The 19696-nt window shown below is 36.0% G+C and overlaps 1 protein-coding gene across 1 annotated transcript in view; it reads left to right on the top strand.

Annotated features, from left to right (window-relative positions):
- The window catches only part of LOC129216776 (tetratricopeptide repeat protein 39B-like), a 56863-nt gene that overhangs the window by 9509 nt on the left and 27658 nt on the right, over positions 1-19696 (top strand). Inside the window, exons 2-5 of the mRNA XM_054850992.1 lie at positions 9674-9749; positions 13366-13397; positions 16934-17038; positions 17581-17656. Coding sequence (XP_054706967.1) covers positions 9674-9749; positions 13366-13397; positions 16934-17038; positions 17581-17656 — 289 coding nt within the window. The remainder of the gene's footprint in view (positions 1-9673; positions 9750-13365; positions 13398-16933; positions 17039-17580; positions 17657-19696) is intronic.

The raw sequence follows: 19696 nt of genomic DNA on the forward strand, positions 1-19696 counted from the left end.
AGTGTTCTACAGCTTTCACTATGGCCAGTAACTCCTTTCTGGTGACGCAGTAATTTCGCTCCGACTTTGATAAGCATTTGCTCCAGTAAGCGATGACATGTTCATTTCCGTCAATTTCTTGGGATAAAACAGCTCCGATGCCCTCGTTGCTCGCATCAGTATCCAGGATGAAGGATTTTTCAGGCTGAGGATAGGCGAGGATAGGCGTTGATGTTAAAGCCTCCTTCAGTCGTAGAAATGCATCTTCGCATTCTTTGGACCATTCAAACTTTTGCTTGCTCTCCGTCAGCTTATGCAAAGGTCGTGCAATGTTGGAAAATCCCTTTACAAACTTCCTGTAGTACGTGCAGAGCCCCAGGAAACTTCGCAGCTGATGGATGTCTTCGGGACGACTCCAACTCTTGACTGCAGATACCTTTTCTGGATCGGTTTGTACACCTTCAGAAGAGATGATGTGACCAAGGTAGTTCACTTCCCGGCGGAACAAATTACATTTGGACGGGCTTAACTTCAGATTGGCTTCCTTAAGCTTTTGCAGCACCTTCCTAAGATTTGCCAGATGTTTTTCGAAACTGCGTCCCACGATGATGATATCGTCTAAGTAGACCAGACAGGATTCGTAGGAAAGTCCCCTTAACACTGTCTCCATAAGACGCTCGAACGTAGCTGGTGCATTGCAGAGGCCGAAGGGCATCACTTTAAACTGCCATAAGCCTTGTCCAGTTGTAAACGCTGTCTTCTCTCGGTCATCAGGGTGTATCTCAACCTGCCAGTAGCCGCTCTTCAAGTCCAGGGTCGAAAACCACTTGTGTCCGGAAAGAGTCTTTCTTGGTGATTTCATTCAGCCGTCGGTAATCGACACAAAATCTGGTGGAGCCATCTTTCTTTCGGACTAAGACGATGGGAGAGGCCCAAGGACTGGAAGAGGGTTCTATTACATCATTCTCCTTCATCTCTTTCAGGAGGGTCTCAACCTCTTCCTTCTTGGCGAACGGTAGTCGCCTTGGATGCTGTTTAATAGCGGGGTGTTCTCCAGTGTAAATCCTATGCTGCGTTAAATTCGTACGGCCAACATCCTCCGATGTAGATAAAAACAGATGCTTGAAGTCATCCACCAATTGTTCCGCAGCAGTTCTTTGATCTTTCGATAACGGCGCACTCCCAATTAACTTCGATGTCAAGGACTCGGAAGACACAGTCTCGGGGGAATTGATTCTTCTAATGATGCAGTTTACTGGAGTACAAGTTGCTAACACTTCACCTTTCCGGATAGTCCTTAGCCTTTCACTCACGTTGGCGACTCTCACGGGAATTACATCCTTAGAAAGGTCCACAAGCGTAGATGCTACCAGCACTCCTTTTAGGCTATTGCTTAATTTAGGGTATTCAATGAGTTCAAATCGAAAACTATTGGTTTCTTCAATGGAGCCAGGTATTAATGATTCTGACCTTGAGGGAATCGATAAATCTGTTTGGGCTATTATTTGATGAGCGGATTTTACATCACTTTCTGCAGGGAAAACGGTTATGTCTTCTCTCATCGAGTGCAGCTCATTAGTCTTGAAGTCGAGAGTGAAGTCATATTTCTTCAAAAAGTCCAATCCGAGAATGAAGGGGTCCGTGATATTAGCGACGAATGCCGTATGATGGTAGGTGGCATTCCCAAACACTATTTCCAAGTCCACTTTACCGTCAATCTCGATTTTGTCACCTGTCACAGTCTGGAGACTTACGCGTGGCGATGTCCACAGCAGTTTCAATCCAAACTCACGAGCCACATCTGTCCTAACGATTGTCACATTGGCTCCAGTGTCGACAATCAGTTTGCAAGGATTCCCATTTACATGGGTGTAAATGAAAAGTCCATCACTGCCACTACTAGAAGAGGAAATCTGCAGAGCTCTGGTGGTGGTGATTTCCTTCCCTCGCGTAGCTTGGCGAGCCGGACAACTCCTTCGCAGGTGTCCTTCACTACCGCATTTCCAGCACTTCTGCTCTTGTTTCTTTTGAGCTGTTATGCTGCTCAGATGTCTTGCCAAGTCACCGAGTTGTCTCTCGAGTTCAGCGAGGTGGGACGACCTGGAATCAGACTCATCAGCTTCCAGAGTTCGGATGGGATGGCGATCCACACGGGTTGCTTGCTGGGCGGCCTCCAACTTCATCGCATACACAACAGCAGAATTCAGGTCTTTGACATCCGCCATCCGTAGAGCTTTCTGGATTTCCGGATCTCGAACCCCGTCGATGTAATAGTTGAGTGCCAGGTTGTCTCGAACATCCGCAGGACAGTCGCAAAAAGCAAGATGAGACAGTCTCTCGATGTCCGCCGCTAGCTCTTGCAGGGTTTCCCCGGTTTTCTGGAAACGGGACTTCAACTGGAGTCGCCTGAAATCTTTCTGGCACTTCTCACCGAAGCGAAGCTCCAACGCAGATGTGAGGGCGGCGAAATCCAGGCGCTGACTGTCCGGAAGGGTCTGGAGAATGTCCGCTGCGTCACCTCTCAGGGATGCTGCAAGATGACAGGCTTTGGTAGCATAGTCCCATCCGTTCGCTTCCGCCACTATCATGAATTGAGTTTTGTAAACCTGCCACGAAGTTTTCCCATCAAATGTGGCAAGTTTAATGGACGGTCGAGCAACTGATGTGGGAGCGCCAAACTGTACAGAGCTGCTTTCCGCGGTCGCCAATCTCCTTTCCACGTCCTTAAAGATCTCTTCTTTAAGTAGATGAAATCTTCTATCTTTTTCTTCAAATTTATTTTCTACAGCATTGAATCGGCTTTCAACGGTATCAAATTTTTCTTCAATAGCATCAACTCGATGCTCTATGTCATTAAATTTATTTTCCATCACAGTCTTTACCGAAATAAGGTCGTTTTTAATTTCCTCTTGGTTAGACGCTAAGTCCTTTTTCAGCACCGTTAAATCGCTTTTTAACTGGTCTTGATTTGCCAACATACTTGCAGTCAGATCACTTTTTAATTGTTCTTGACTAGCCGCCATATCATTTTTTAATTGTTCTTGATTAGCCGCCAAACTTTCAGCCAAGTCGCTTTTCGCAGAATTAATTGCTTCCAGAAGTTGTTTTAATTGGTCATCCATTGCGCGAGTAATCACCATAAAAACAAAGTCTATAAATTCAAACAGTCTTTATGAAAAAATGTCCAAAGTCACACTTACTCAAAGAAAGTCCAGAAGAAGCCCCACGTTGGGCGCCAATTGTAACCGATTCGGTGCGACTTCCACTTTCTTGAAATGAAGACACAGTTCTTGATAAAAGCACAGGAAATTTATTTACACTATGTACAGGAAAGATCGTCAACAACTGCTAAATTATTCATCAGCAATTAAGCAATTATCACACAACACCGTAAACTCAACGTTTACACACGTATTTACTTCCAAATACGAAAACAACACAGCGAAATGCCTCGCAATAAACAGAGCAAAAATGCTCTCAGTTCGAAATCTCAATCGAAACTCCCCTGTTTATCACGTGGGACGCCTTTATAAACATCGAAAGAAATCTCTCAAATATTCCACACGCTTCTTGAAATGCGTTGACCGTTATCAAATTTTATCAATGAAAAGAAAAGGAAATAGGGGGTCGGATACTTTAGCGGAATGAAAAGGGGTTGTATATTCATTACGGGAAACTATTTACAGGTTACGTTACTACAATTATTACTTTTTACAGGATTTGTAACAATATGAATGTAGGCGATAAGTTGCAAATGGTGCATTAAAATTATTTTACTCATTCAGATTTCTCCATTGGCTGGTATGGCATTAAGAAAGAAGTTTTGCTGTACGATTCCTTGCACTACTATTTCAGATAAAGCAGTCACATTTAACAAGAATTTTTTTTCAATAGCACCGTTTAACTTATAGCGAAGGCAAGTAAAAACTAATTAGCACCTGTTCCTATCAACGTCGATCTCTTTACTGAACTTCGTTCCATTGCTTGCTTTATTCTTTGAGTTAGAGTTCCTCTAAAAATGTGCTCACCTATAAACATATTGAGAGAACTCTTCCGAAAGCTATTAAAACATGGTTGCTTATCACCCCTTAAAAATACATGGCCAATGATTACTCTCAACCTCAAAAATCCCCCCCCCCCTTCTCTCTTCGAAGTCTGTCCCGTATTTACTGTTCTAAAATCTGGAAACCCTGTTGCGGTGTCATTTTCTTGGAATTTTCGAAAACTACAGGAATGCTTAAATTGTCCCTTCTGTCTCAGAAAGGTTATTTTGTCCTTTTGATTGCGTTATGAAAAGTGCTTAGTATTTCATTTTAAAAATTCTGTTATTTACGATTCCAGTGATGTAAGATTCGTTGTTTTATTATTTTGAAAAACGAAATGAAATCTTACGTAAGATAGAGGGGGGGGGGGTTGAAAAATCTCACTTACCCTTACGTGGGGGAGGGCGGGGGTCAAAAATTGCCAAAATCTTCCTTACGTAATTAATGAATGGCCCCTAACGGCAAAATATGTTGCTTTTACCTTTACCACTCATCTTCTCTTCAATAAGTTACCTCTTAGGTAGCCTTACTCTCTGTCCTGTGTGCCTGTCCCGGGCACACTGGCACACTCTGTCATGGGCGGAATGGGTCCCTCAAGAGGGCGCCAACCTTGACTCCCAAAGGGCGCAGAAAAAAACCGAAGGCTCAATAAATAAATTAATTAATTAATTAATTTTTTAAAAAACCGAAGGCGCAAAAAATAAAAAAGGCTCAGGTGTCATATACTCCCCCCCCCCTGGCGATATTCGAAAGTTTTCACAATATAGAAATTGAGAGCGGGGGAAAATAATAATAACAAGCCGCACACGCTCCAGGATGCGAAAGAAAAACCTAAGGAGTTCAGGTTTAAAGGTGCAAAAGAGAAAAAAATCGTACAGGTGTGCAGCGTACAAAAAAAAAGGGGGGGGGGGATTGCAGTTTTGAAGGAGCAAAAAAAGACGCACAGGCTCGAGGGCATAAAAAAAACCCCAAAGGTGCTTTGGTGTAAGAGCGAAAAAAAAAAAAGAAAAAACGAAGGCGTTTAGGAGCAAGGGCGCAAAATAAACCTAGGGCGCAAAAAAGGAAGATGTATGCTCGAGGGCGCAAAAAAAAAAAAAAAAAAAAAAAAAAAAAAAAAAAAAAGCTGATGGGTTTGAGGACACAAAATAAAAACAGAGGCTTACAGGTTCGAGGGCTACAAAAAAAAAAAAATGAAGGCGCCCATGTTCAAGGATGTCTGTCTCTGTGTGTACAAGTTCACTCTATGTTATTTCAATGCTTTGGAACTATTTTTGTCGTCAGAATCTAGTAATAATTACTGACTTATTTCAGATATTAAGTAAAGAACAAAGTAAAAATTGCAATTCTTTATACATTAATTATTTACTATGGCTATGAAAAACTATAATTGTTCCTAATTGGATTATTTGGCTAAGCTCAGACATAATCATGGAAAAATTATGAACTGTTAAGTTTAAATCGAAACAAAACAGTTTCGTATAACACAAATCACAGCATATTTCTAAACCTTAACATTAATGAAATCTTTAGAGAAAGCCTCCGAGTTTTAATAGTTAACGGAGTAGACATATTTATTTAGATTGCTTTTAATAGTATTTTCCTGATTTACTTTAAACTATGCTCTTTAAATCCTTACACCTTTTGATAACCTGCCCAAATCTCCCTCTTTTCTAAACCCCAACTGCTGATATGGGTTCCTTCCATAGGAATGCGCAGAGCTTCGGTAACGAAGGTATTGTTACTCTAGGAAGCCTAGGGGTTTAAAGCCCTCGATCCTCCCGAGAAAGATCCAGGGCTTTATAAGGGTTTAGATAATCACTGGAAGAGGGGAACAGAGGGTCATCGTGAGGTCAAAAAATTAGGCGAGGGTGTGTGAAATTGGTGGCATCTCAATTGTTTCAAAAGCATTTTAAATATCTGGAGAAGTTTCACTTCTGGTTTAAGAGGCAGTAAAGAGTCATTACTATATCTCAGGCGCGGATCCACGGGAGGGGAACTGGGGGAACGTTCCCCATCCCCCCCAAAAAATCCCAAGTGTACCTAAAAGTTTTCAGAACAGAACACAGGAAAATTCTTCCTTTTTTTTAAATTTGAATTTGAAGAAAGGCGGCAGGAAAAGCGAAGAGAGAAGTGCAACAAACGGATCCAAAGAGAGGAACTGCGAGAATGTCCCCCACCCGCTCCCCTCAAAAAAAAAAAAAAATCCAAGTGTACCTAAAACTGTTTAGAAAACAGAGTGCAGGGAAATTTTTCCGTTTTTTAGAACGTGAACTAAGGCACCAGGAAAAGTAATTAGACTTGAGCAGAAGCGGATTCACGGAGGGGAACTACAGGAATGTCCCCCCTCCCCTTCAAAATCCCATATATACCTAAAAATTTTCACAACAGAGTGCAGGAAAATTCTTCTGTTTTATTAAACTTGAACTTGAAGAAAAGCCCCAGGAAAAGCGATTTGAAAATAGCAGAAGCGGATCCACGGAGGGGAACTGGATGAATGTCCCCCCCCCCCCCCTCCACACAAATATATTTAAAAATAAACTAAAAAATAACGGAAGATGGTTAAGGGTGGCAGGATTTAGGTTTCGCTCCGGTTCTAAAAAATAGAAGATCCGGCACTGCAGGATTGTCAAGATGGTTATAGAAAAATACAAAAACTCTTCCGTCATACGTTATAAGTTATGCTAAGTTATAAGACAATGAGAAGCTAACCACATAAGAATTCGGAGACTGAGTAAGTATTTTTCATCGGACTTATTTTTAAAGACTCATCGATATGGCACAATACAGCTTCCCAGTCGCAATTCAATTTACCAAATTTAGGGCCATTTCCAAATCATATTTAAAGCTTCTGCAGTTCAATGGAGCAAACAGAGAGGGAGGGAGCACCCGTGCTTCCCCCCCCCCGCCCCAGAAGGCTGAGTAGAATGATTTTCAAAATCATTTCTTATAATTAAAGAGAAGAACATAATGAAACCTTGGGAAAACGATTTTTTTTTTTTAAATAATGGGAAAAAAAGAATGTCGTGAAAAAAATCTAAATTTCTATTGAAAAGAACCTTGAAACAAAAATTTTCAAACGGTGGTGATTTATCAATCAGTTAATTACATCCCACAATCCCTATTTCTTTTATCCTCTCCTCCCCCCCTCTCCCCCCCCCCAGTCGGTCTACAAATAAAGTCTTCATAATGCTACAGTTTAGAAGTCCCAAAGCCAAAACCGTCTCAAATCTCGTTTTCAGCGTCTCAATTTCAAAAACTTTCTAGGGGATAACTGCTTTACATCACGCATTCTAAAAACATCGAGAACCGCTTAATATTGCTTTTGTGGAACTTCAAATTTGAAAACTTACCGAGCCAATGACGTTACCAAATATGGTCTACATTCACGTTTTTGAGATGTCAATTACGAAAAATTTCCGAACAACTGCCCGAAAGCTCTCTTGCAAATCTAAAAATGAAAAAATATTACAATTTCGAAAAATTGGAGAGTGTTTAAATCCTTCATCACTGAATATCGGTTAAAAACTTCGTTTTCTAGGACTTTAATTTCGAAATTTTTGGGGAGAGCCTTGGAATCCCACTGCCTCTAACATCATCAATGTTCGTCTGTAACAGCGTATTTGGAACTTCAATTTCGAAAAATTGAAGGGAGGAGTAAGCAATTTTTATTTAATCTACAAAAAAAAAAAAAAAAAAAAAAAAATCGATCGGGGCAGCCCCAAAAAGTCCCATTTCTTACTCTACCCTCAACAAATATCGTCCATAATAACACTTTTAAAACTTCAATTTCTAAATGTTTCCGCAGAAGGCCCCTCGAACCTTACCTCCCCGTAACATCATCAGAGACAATCTTATCTGCCGTTCTTAGGACTACAATTTGAAAAATTTTCCGGGGGTGAACCGCCCGGACCCCTCTATCAGTTGCCGAAAATTTTTAAACGTGCCCGCACTAAAACTATTTTCTGATTGAACCAATGCTGCAAATATTATTTTTTTAAAAGCATTTTAAAAAACAATGAAAAAAAAAAGTTTAAGTTACTTTCTGAGAATTGCACTTGCAAAATCTGTAATGCATTTTTTTTTTATAAGAAGCGTTAAGTCGCAGAGGCTAGGCTGTAAAACCCAATGTTTCTGGTTATTTTTTATGAGTAATTTCATATCCCCCTCCCCCGAAAAAAAACATAACTGCTAAAAAAGTTTCCCTCCCAAATCCATAGTCTGGATCCGCCACTGCTGTATCTTTAAGTATCAGGAATATGAGCCTAATCGTAAAAATAGTATTTGCTCAGAAATATACTGGTTCGGGGTGGTTTCTCCCCCGGAAAGCTTTGGAATTTGTGTTCCTAAAAATGCATTTTAGACGATTTTTGGTAAAGTTAGGGGAAAAGAATCAGTGACGTATCCCGTCCCAGGGATATCACAAGTCACTGTGTGACCTTCTGAAATATGTCTTTATTCGGCAAATTTTGGAGACTATTGTAACACCGAGATTCCTTTCTTTTTCCAAAATTTTGTAAATTGTATTTAATGATGCCTATTGTTTCTTCTCATTAGACGTAATATTTGTATGATATGTGTGCACTGTGCATGCTCGAATTTTATCATTCGGTAAAATTGGAATTTCGTTCAGCAAATTGAGGATGTTCTCCCCTCCCAAACATCTTAGTTCGGGATGGTCCTGCCCCGTCCATTTTTCGAAATTAAAACTTTTAAAAACGCAATTATCTCCGATTATGTTAGGAAGTGGGAAGCTCAGTAGCGGATTTACAGGTTTGCATTTTTGGGGACCCCTTTGTTTATGACAGAAATATGTACAACATTTATCATATGCACTTTTCCATCCCCTGCAGACCCCCCCTTGGTCCAAGGGACTCTCGAATTTGCAACATGTTTAATCCGTCACTGTTCAGGGGCTCCCCTCCAGAAAATTTTCAAATTGTAGCTCAAAAAATGTCGTTCTAGATTTTGGTGATGAGGGGAGGAGATAAAATTTTCAAAAAAAAAAAAAAAAAAAAAAAGATTGATTTTTATGGTTAAATCAAGTTTTATTATGGGATTCTAACATCATTATATTGCTTAAATCACGCTTCTATATATATATCTCTCGCACTCTCTCTCTCTCTCAAAAAATAAAGAAAAAATCGGTCCACGATCGATCTAGACTTTTGAACATTTAATTTACCAACCTAAAAGTAGTCAATAGGCGCTTAAAAAAAAAAAAGAAAAGAAAACATTCTTCGATTGATAATTAATTTTCAATTTTGATAAGTGCAGGGCAAGACCTCTTTATTTTTGGAAGTGAGAGGGTAGTTCGGCCCATCCCTGCAGCCTGGACGGCCCGCCTATGCGTGCGCCAAGCAAACGATATTGTTCAGTAAATTACATTGCTTCGATCACTCGTCTGGTCTGCGCTAATTCTGTATTAGCTACCAGTTTGTTTGGCACTCTTGGCTTCCTTAAGAGGTTTTCCATCTCCAGCTCAGTCACTTTCCTATGCCGGGCTGATGAGTGGTAATAAGCACGAAACTGCAGTCCTCGGCTGGAAATGACTGAGCTGGCGGTGTATTTCGTGTAAACGATATTGTGTTTTTTTATTGTTAAGTTCAGTCTTGCCTGTACAAAATTCAGTTTTCTTTTCTGTCTCCTTGCAGAGTGAAACTATCGAAGTTCTCAAAAAATGACAGCAAAAAACCTCAAGTGGATAAGTTGGGCCTCAACAACAATTTTGTAAGAATTGTATTTTATTATTTATTATTCAAATGTAATATTTAAGTTCTATTGTTTTTGTCTCACCCGTAACAGCTAATCATTTATGTTACAAGAAATATGCATTTCTGAATGTAATTTGGAGTTGGAGTCTTAAGGGTTTGTTACGGCCGTTTCGGCGCGGCTGCTTCGGCGCGGCCGTTTCGGCGCTGGCCGATTCGGCGCTGACCGTTTCGGCGCCGGTCGTTTCGGCGCCAGATTTTTGCATTCTGAACTTTATGAATTTCAGAAATTTTAGTTCAAAGAAGGAAAAAGATTTCTGGAAGAAGAATGTGAATTTAGCGCTCTAGAAGCTAGTTAAAATTTATTTTAAAATTTACAGTGGGGGAAAAAAGGGGGCATATGTGATCCACGTATGTTTTACTGCGATAACATAAAAAAAAATATGTTGCAAAATTAGCAAATAATGCCAGTACCAGTCCTACCTCTTTGTCGATTTTTTTATATTTTTTTATCAATGCTGAACCGTTTTGTGTTTCTGTGGTGATTACTTCTTTGTTGCTGCAGCTATTGGAAATAATTTCATAAGTCTTCTTCACGTGAAAACACGTTTCAAACTAACCAAAAAGCTCGACTTAACTATTACAAACCCATGTACAGACATCAAGGTAAATTTAGGGCATTGTTTGATTTTTTTTATTGACTAAAAAATCATTTATTTTTTAAAGTTAGTTCTAAACACTATTATTTTTCTGTACTCAATTTATAATTTTTTTATAAATTACTTTTTTTTTAAATTTTTGTTATTATAATTATTTTTCATTATTGCCTTTTTTTTGTTACGAAATAGTCAGTTGACAGTTTAGTGCTATAGAACAGTTACAAGAACTAAAAAGACACAAAATATTTTATTTTTATTTAAAAAAAAATTTAAAATATTTTTTGTTCGTTATATTAGTCTTTATGAAACTTAAAAGCAATAAATAATAATAATCTTTACATAATAAAGTTTTTTCTTGTCTATCCTGTGTTCAAAGCACTTTACAGAACTTAACTTTGTAGAGAGCAGGGTTACACGTGTGAGTTTCTCAACACGTTTACTTTTTCCAATAAAAAATATAAAAAATTCATCTTATTATTAGTTGACATTTTTAAATTTTTTACAGAAAAGATATTTAAGTAAGTGCACAAATTAATGATCAGCAACGAAAAAAAAAAATCAATTTAAATTGAATGAGTTTTATATTTACATTTCATAGAAAAATGTCAATGCTGTTTCCTAACTTATCTACTTCGAAAAATTATGAAGATGTTTTTAAACTTACATGTTATCAACTAATAATAAAAAAGAAAACAAAATGCACCTTTAAAAATATTACTTCATAAAACTTTTTACAAAACTTTAAAAAACAAATGATATCTTGAATTTTGAAGCAATGTCTGGCAGATTTACATGCTGACAATTTCGATTTTTGAACAGGTCGTATTGAAATGGGCCGCGCCGAAACGGTCGCGCCGAAACGGCAGCGCCGAAATGGGTTTCGCGCCGAAACGGCCGCGCCAAAACGGCCGCGCCGAAATGGCCGCGCCGAAGAGTCCCATTCCGGAGTCTTAAATGTCTGGTACAATATCTGATCGAATCTCACATAATGAACCATTTTATCTCACCTTTCCTGTTGTTCAACCAAATTCTTGGGCCACTTTGTAGCATTTAAGGGTGGTGCGTCCCTGCGCTCCACCCTCAAATGCTATAATTGCTTTAGTATTTTCAAAAAGTCTACATTAGAGCTTAAAATATCAATCCGCTTTTTTTCATTTTCATAATTCAATAATTCCCTTTGTACATTGTACGCTTCGAAATAAAGTTACATGAGAAGTCACTTTTTTTTAAAAATGTTGAACGCAATTCGGTGTTTCAAAGCGTACTTTTCGAAAATTGAAATTCGGAGCTACATTGACAAAAAGTTGAAGTAGTATATTTTTTAAACCCCTATATCTTTGCTTGCGTTCGACCGGTAGCGACAGGTCGATTGATCACGTGACAGCTAATGCAGCTAATGACGTCAGCGCATGCTAAAGCATTGGAGCTGACATCATTATTTGTCATGTGATCAACCGACCGGTAAGTTACTAATGGACCACCGAACGCAACCCATTATTCTTACGAGGAAACCATACGATTGTGTAATATATATAATAATTTTTTTTAAAAATAAGTAGCAACCAAAAGAGAACTAAAACATGTTTCTGGAGACATAAATTATTTGCCCTCGTGTCCCCGACCTCATATCGAAATATAAAATCTTAAAATCTGCCGAAAATTTAATAAAACTGCCAAATTTAGCGAGTTTTAATGAGTGATATCCAGGGCCGGATTCGGAAGTGTGGAGGCCCCGAGGCTTCGAAGGAGTGGATGCCCATGATCAGGGTTCGAAAAGATCATCATATTTTCTGAAATATCCGATACTTTGATATATATCCGAATGTTTTGATATATATGTATACATCTGATATTTTCGACCCGTGAAAGTTAGGATATTTTGTAAAAATTTTATTGTATGGGCCCCTTTGTAGTGGAGGCCTCAGGGCAGCCTGCCCTCCCCTAAATCAGGCCCTGGTGATATCTTTTACACACTTTGCAGATGGATGTTCTGTCACATACTGTCGGTGAAATCGCATGTACCTTTGATTTCCCGGCAAGTCTCTAAATTTGGCACTTTCCTTAAAATTTCGGGAGATTTTAAACTCTAATATACCGACAACGGGGACACAAGAGTAAATGATTTTTGCGTCAAAGAATTTCCCAATATACTGTTCCTAAAGCTATCGATTTCAATTTTTTTTTCTCATTATTACACTATTCGTGTGCGGAGGTGCCCCAATGGGAGGGCGCGGGAGGTCATTGTGACCTTCCAAAAATTTCCTTATTTGGCAAACTTTGACAATCGGAAAAATTATCACCGTTTGGAAAACTTTAGAGTTCTACTCGGCAAAATTATCATCCTTTGACGAAATTTGGAGTGTGCAGCAAGTTCATTTCAAGTCCTGTAATCATGCAAGTATCAAGTTTTTAGTCTAGTTATAAATTTATTTCAAGTATAACGGTAAAAACTGTGATTGATACATGCCTCATCAGCTTGAAAAGAGAGCGAGCCGGAAATTAACTGTAACTGCAACTTACAAAAAGTATCTTCTGCTAATAATAACAAAAGTGTGTAACCTTAACGGTATTCTGAAGAATCTTGACATTTCTAGTCAAACAATGATTGAATAAAGTGTCTTATCTCAAAATGAGTGACAGTGAAAATGAGGTAAGAATAAATTTATGAAAGTGGATTCACGCTTTAATCTTGTCTGAAATTTATTTTCCATCTATTGCTCTAATCTATTGCGCATTCCAAACTTCCGATGACTATTTGATCTGTATAACAGTTCCATATTTCGCATGTAGAATAAAAAATTTGTTTGATGTTCTTATCGAATATATTTCGATGCAGTAAATTTGATCAGTTTTTAATTTTTGCGCACCATTTGATGAAAATTCACCTCTTAATTTAAAATGTTCGCATATTGACGTTTTTTAAAACGATATTTTACTTCTATACTTTCATGTAATGCTGCTTTGTTTATTTTTCAGGCATTTGAAGATGCTCTGGATGGATTTCACATGTAAGTTAATTTTTTAAACATATATAAGTTCATATCTTATCAATATTTTGAAATTAAAAAATGCCATTTGTCAAATATATTCTTAAAGTGTAGTTGCATTTTAAGTAAAAATATTAAATCTAATTTTGTAACTTCTATTTTTAATACATTAAAAAGCTACAATGTCTTTTTTTTGTAGAAAGATTGCTAGTTATATTTAAATAGTATGATGGAAAGTTATACTTCTCCAAAAAAATAAAAATATAAGTTTGTTTTATTCTTCTAAGCTTCAGTTATGTAATTGGATTACATTAAACAAGATAGCTGTTCTGCAAATGATAAAGATTTAGTTATATTGTAAAATAATGGTTTTAATTTCATTAGTGACTGAGAAACATATTTTTACTTTGAATTATGTTTCTAGTTATATCTCTATTAGTGTCCAATAATTTCCGGAATTTTGGAAAGGCTTGATGCTTTAAACAATTTAAAATTTTTGCTGCTCATAAAACTGAGTAAAACATATTGTGTTAAGTGACTTTTCTATCTTATTTGAGCCTGATTTATTTGTAAATCAGGAGTCAATTTTAATGTTAGGGGCCATTCATTAATTATGTAAAGGTTCTGAGGGGGAGGGGAGGTTGGAAAAATCTCTACATACCTTTTCTTTTTTTGGGGGGGGGGGGGGTGGAGGGGGGGGTTAAACCCATTCTTACGTAATTTTTTCAAAGTCAATATTTTACATTTGAAATTGCGCAATTGAGTGGTTTGAGGGGTATGATATTTCATTTGCAAATGGAAGGTAAAAAACGTATTAGGATGAGCTGTTTATTATTTGTTTTACAAAGAATGAATAGTGTAAATATAAAAAAAGAGTCGCACTATGTATGGCAAGTTTTATTTTTAATTAGTACTGCGTCATATAACAAAAAAAATGTCGAAAAAACATTCGATCTAGATTTCAACTTGTTGATAAATATTTCTTCACACAAAAAGGTTTTATTTAATAATAGTAATTTTAATTTTGGTTCCTGTGATGTTAGTGGTAGATTCGTTATTTTATTATTCTGAAAAACAAATTGGAGTCTTACGTAAGAATGGAGGGGGGGTGGGGTGAAAAATCTCGCATACCCTTACATGGGGGGAGTGGGGTCAAAATTTGCCAAAATCATCCTTATGTAATTAATGAATGGCTCCTTAGAACAAACATATTACAATTTTTTCCTTCTAATTTTAAAGGGGTTGTTGTAAATTCTGTTAGCTATGAGTAAATGTCAGACAACCATTTTTTTTTTAAATTTTCAATTGAATGTAGAACAAGTATGTATAGATTATTATATAATAGCAAACTCTTACAATCAGAATATTAACTGCTTTCTAAACTATGTGAAAATAATAAACAACATTTTCTTTACGTGAAATACACCGCCAGCTCAGTCATTTCCAGCCGAGGACTGCAGTTTCGTGCTTGTTAGCACTCATCAGCCCGGCATAGGAAAGTGACTGAGCTGGAGATGGAAAACAACTTAAGGGAGCAAAGAGTGTCCTCGGCTGGAAATGACTGAGCTGGCGGTGTATTTCACGTATTTCTGCTTTAGCCCTGGCTAATGGGCGGTAATTTACTGAACATTTTCTTTGTTTGTAAACAATTTCGCATTCATACCATAATTCTCACATTCATTTTATTTTCCATTTATGCTGACATTTCCTGAGTTATTTATTTGTTTGCTTTGTTATAAAACAATAAATTTACTGTGTCTTTTTTGGTTAGCTTGTTTAATTAGAAAACAACTGACAAAACTATATCTATTAGGGCCATTCCACGGAAAACGGTAATTTTGTCCCGCACGTGACACTTCATATATTTCATAAAGTATAATAATTTAAAAGGATGATGAACAAAATTTTGTTCCTTCAGAAATCACAAATGCATGTGTGACTTCTTAAGCAAAAACTTTCTTCAAAAATTATTTCTTTTTTATGATATATAGGAACCGTCACATGCAGAACAAAATGACCATTTTCAATGGGATGGGCATATACATTTTTTTTTTCAATGGTTTAAATAATTATTTTTAAACAATGAGATATGTTTCCTTTACATTGGAACCATAGCTTTCAAAGTCCATAATTTGTTTTGTCATTGCTGTATTAATAGAGCAAAAATATCAGCTTATTCATGAGCAAGTTACTAGAGGTTGACTTTGGATGTTTTGCACGTGACACATGTAAATAAATTTTATTTTAAATAACAAAATTGTTTAATAAAAATATAATTGTGTCAGGAGTATCTTTGTATCAAATGTAAAGATTTAAAAAATTGCTTATCTCTGTTTCATTAAAATATTAAGAGATAAGACGAAATGCTAATGAAATTGAAGCATATTTTTGTCCCGCTCGTGACAGTGGAATGGCCCATTACCAGAAACAACTAGCATGTTTTTATACTAATATTTGATATTGTAGGTTTGAACTATACTCTTTACTAATATTATATTAGTGTTTCCTCCATGCTTTTTTCGGATGGCGCTACCCTCTGCGCATTTTAAGTTAGCGTTAGATCCACCCTTTTTTCCCCTTTGAAGTTTTCATCATTTTTTTTTTTCAAAAGGTGAAAATTCACACAAGCCTGGCTTTGAAACATAACTTTCAACCTTCAACTAGAAACTAAGGTCCGATTTTACTGAATATTTAGAGCATACCTTTTTAAACTAAGCTAAACATGTAAAAGCTTTTCATTGTTTGAAGAAGAAAAAAAAAAACATTACTATAAAAGAAACACTTTGATTTTGTGTGCGGGTGCATATAATGTATCAAAAGTTTAAAATAAGCACCTTTTCAACAAAATTTGTCAAAAAAAGCTTTTTTAACTGAGAGCACCTGGCCCCTTTTTTAGTTGGGGGAAACACGTATATATGAAATGCTGGAAACCTATCAAATGACTAGTATCAGGTGCAAAATTCTACAGTATGTGCAGCATGACTAATCTTTGTTATGGTACATAATTATAACATGTATGTAATTGAATTGACTGGTGAGAATTATAATGCTTCATGTTGAGCATTGCAATACTTGCTTACAAAAAAGGATTTTATTTTTGCAATTTTTTTTAACATGCTGAAAATTTCAAAATATTTTACAACTTCTGCAGTTCAAAAAACAGAAAGGAGAGAAAGAAGTTGAGAACAGTGGCATATAGCCAAGAGGATAAAATACCAAATCTTCCCCCACCCCCAAAATGCAGAGATTTTTCTTTTTTGACCATAAAAAAAGGCTAAAATTACCCATTCTTCCCCTCTCGCAAAATTGTTTTCTGGTTACGCCACTGGTGAAGAAAGCTTTTTTGGGGCTTCCAATAAATTGTTCCTTAAAAAATAGCTGCATAAGTTCATGTGAAATGGCCTTGAATTTCTTGAAATGAAGTAAAAGTAATTAAAATTACTGTTACTAGTAATAATTTGTCTTTTGTCACTATTTACTTATAAATTTAATTTTAAACATTTTTTTTTAAAGTTTTCTTTGAAGTAATATTTGTTTGAATGTGTTAATTATTGCAGAGATGGTCTTCCAAGTTTGGATGAATCAATTAAAGAAGCAAAGTTAGCATTGGATCTCTTTTTTCAAAATAAATTTGCTGCAGCTTTAGATAGTCTTGTGCCATGGTAAGTTTTCACTGAGTGTAATTTGCTAAATGTATATAAGAAGATGCTTTTATCTTACTAATAGAATATTAATAAGTAATTCCATTCATTTTTATGTTTAATAAAGGCAGTAAACTGTTATTATTTTTTCAATAATTAAGGATGCTTTCATGCTGTGGATATGAGGTATTATTGTAAGTAGTGTTTCATCCGGATCATAAAAAAGGGCAGGGCACTTCCTGATAAAAGGACACGCCATTTTAAACAAAAGGGCTCTTTCTTAATTGAATTTATGGAAGAAAAAGTTTTTTTTCATTTATTGTCTGATGCAAAATTGAAGGCAGGGCACATCGAATATTGCTTTAAAAGAAACTGGGTGCAGTGCTTACTTAAGAGTGCCTGGGGCAAGGGCTAGTAAATTTGTCTAATTTTACAAGTTTTTAATTTGAGAACTTAGTTTAGTTTTCATATTTATCCAACCCATTGGTTTTTCAGAACCTTTGAAGTTTTTAATATGTCTCTATCTCTTTCTATAATGAGTATGACTGCTTCCTTTTCCATAGGTCGCATGTCAGCACTTATCACGCCTTAGGCAAAGGGACCATGCTTTTTATGCAAGCCTTGCTGACTATGGAGAGTGTAAGTGTAAACACCTGTTTCTCTTTCTTTATTTCTCAGAAAATTGATAGCTGAAGTTCAAGTATATTCAATACATATTTGTCAGAGTTAAGAAAAGAAAAAAAAAAAACTTAATCTCAGACTAGGTATCACTAATTGTACTTTTATTGTTCTTTGCTGGGCTTGATATTAATCAGTATAGTAGAAAATATTGGTTATTAAAACAGTAGTAAAGCTCTAGACTAGGAATTCTGGATAGTAGCCACTGGCTACCAGAGTAACAAAAAATGGTTGCCACTTTTGACTTTTAGTAGCCTTTTTTTTTATTTAAATAGATTTAGCACAAAATAATAAATAACCTGAAGGGAGTTGACTGAATGTTGTCAAGGTGGAGCAAGGGCAGATACAAGGAAGAGGCAGTGGGGTGATCGCTCCCTCCTTGAGCCGAGGTGCAGGGACTTTCTTTGGGTATATTTTTGATATTAATATTTCAAAAATGTCAATTTTAGATGATCTTTAATGGTGTTAGGGGAAAGGGAACTCTTCCCCAGAATTCTCCTATACTTGAAGCCTTGAAAACGAAATCGTAGCACATATTTTATAGCCTTAGAGATAGGGACTGGAACTTTTCACAGGATTTTTTTCGAAATTGCAGTTCCAAAACCTGAATTTTAGATGATATTAGAGAAAGATTTGAAAGCTCTCTCAATATATTTTCAAAGAAACACAATTGTAACACATCTCTGATTGCGTAAGGGTAAGCGATGGGGTTTAGTATACTCCTCCAAAAATTTTAAGAAATTGAAGTTCCAAAGAGTAAAGAGTAAAAAAAAAAATCGCCCTCTCTTTGAAAATTTCCTGGGTCCGCTCTTGAGGTGGAGTGGTCTGATGTGCTGAACATCTTAGGATTGGAAGCGTGCTGTTGTAGTACGGTATGACATGGCTTTTAAACAAATAAAGAAACATATTACAGCCACTTTTGGCGACTAAGACTTACTTTTTTGGTAGCCATTTTCAATAAAATGGTTGCCCGTTTGGGGCTGACAACCGCTAATCTAGAACTTTAAACAGTAGGCTTTATTTAATCCTGAATGCAAAATTTGTTTTCCAAAGGTGGAAAGAATTTTGCTAAAGGAAAATAAATGCGACATATTTATGTACCTCTAAAATGATTTACATTGCTAAAAGTTTTTTTATATATTCCAAACCTTTTTTATTTGTTAAACATTTTTTTGTTGAAATAGATTTGTTTAACAAATGTATTCGAATGTATTCGTTTATTAACATGCGGGAATGTTAGGAATAATATACCTATTTTTATGATTTATATGTTTTTGTTCAGTGTTTATCTGCAAAGTAAATAAGTAAAAGTTTTATTTTTATTTTTTCTTCAATAATTTTTCACTACTTCTTAATTTTTAAAAACTCAAAGGGAGAAAAAAAAAATTGCAGATTCTTAGCAGTGTTTTATATATATATATATATTTTTTTATTACTTAGGTTAAATAATTCAATGATTAATGACCTATCTGTCCTTATTTGGTTTAGTGTTTTATCTGTAATTTTGGTATGGGGTGATCAATGTTTACAATTTCATTTTGTTTTCAGTAAACTTTTTTTTTTATAAAATATTTTCTTTTAAAGCTAACTTGATATCAGCTTAAATGAATGTGTTTCAAAAATGAATTGTTTGCTAAACAAATATTTGTGTGTAGTGTGACTAGTTCTTATTTGTAATAATTTAAAAATTGCAAAAGCATTATAAATACATTTATCTCATTCATTCACTACCATTTCATTATATAATCCATTTTCAAAATTACAAGCATTTGAATTTTATAGTACGTCTAGCCATTCGTAGTAGTTATTTATTTGGATAGCTAGTGTTCTGCTGTCTTTATATCGATGCTAAAAAGATCGAATGTTGTAACCCAGTTTAAATAATGAATCAAAAGTTTTTCGTATAGTTTTGTTTAATGAAATTTAGTGATAGGTTATGAATAATGACAATTCATTAAGTTGATATCTTGTAAATTATAACTTGATTTATTTTTTTATAAT

Source organism: Uloborus diversus, chromosome 2 (genome assembly GCF_026930045.1).
Source record: "Uloborus diversus isolate 005 chromosome 2, Udiv.v.3.1, whole genome shotgun sequence".
NCBI classification, from domain to species: domain Eukaryota; kingdom Metazoa; phylum Arthropoda; class Arachnida; order Araneae; family Uloboridae; genus Uloborus; species Uloborus diversus.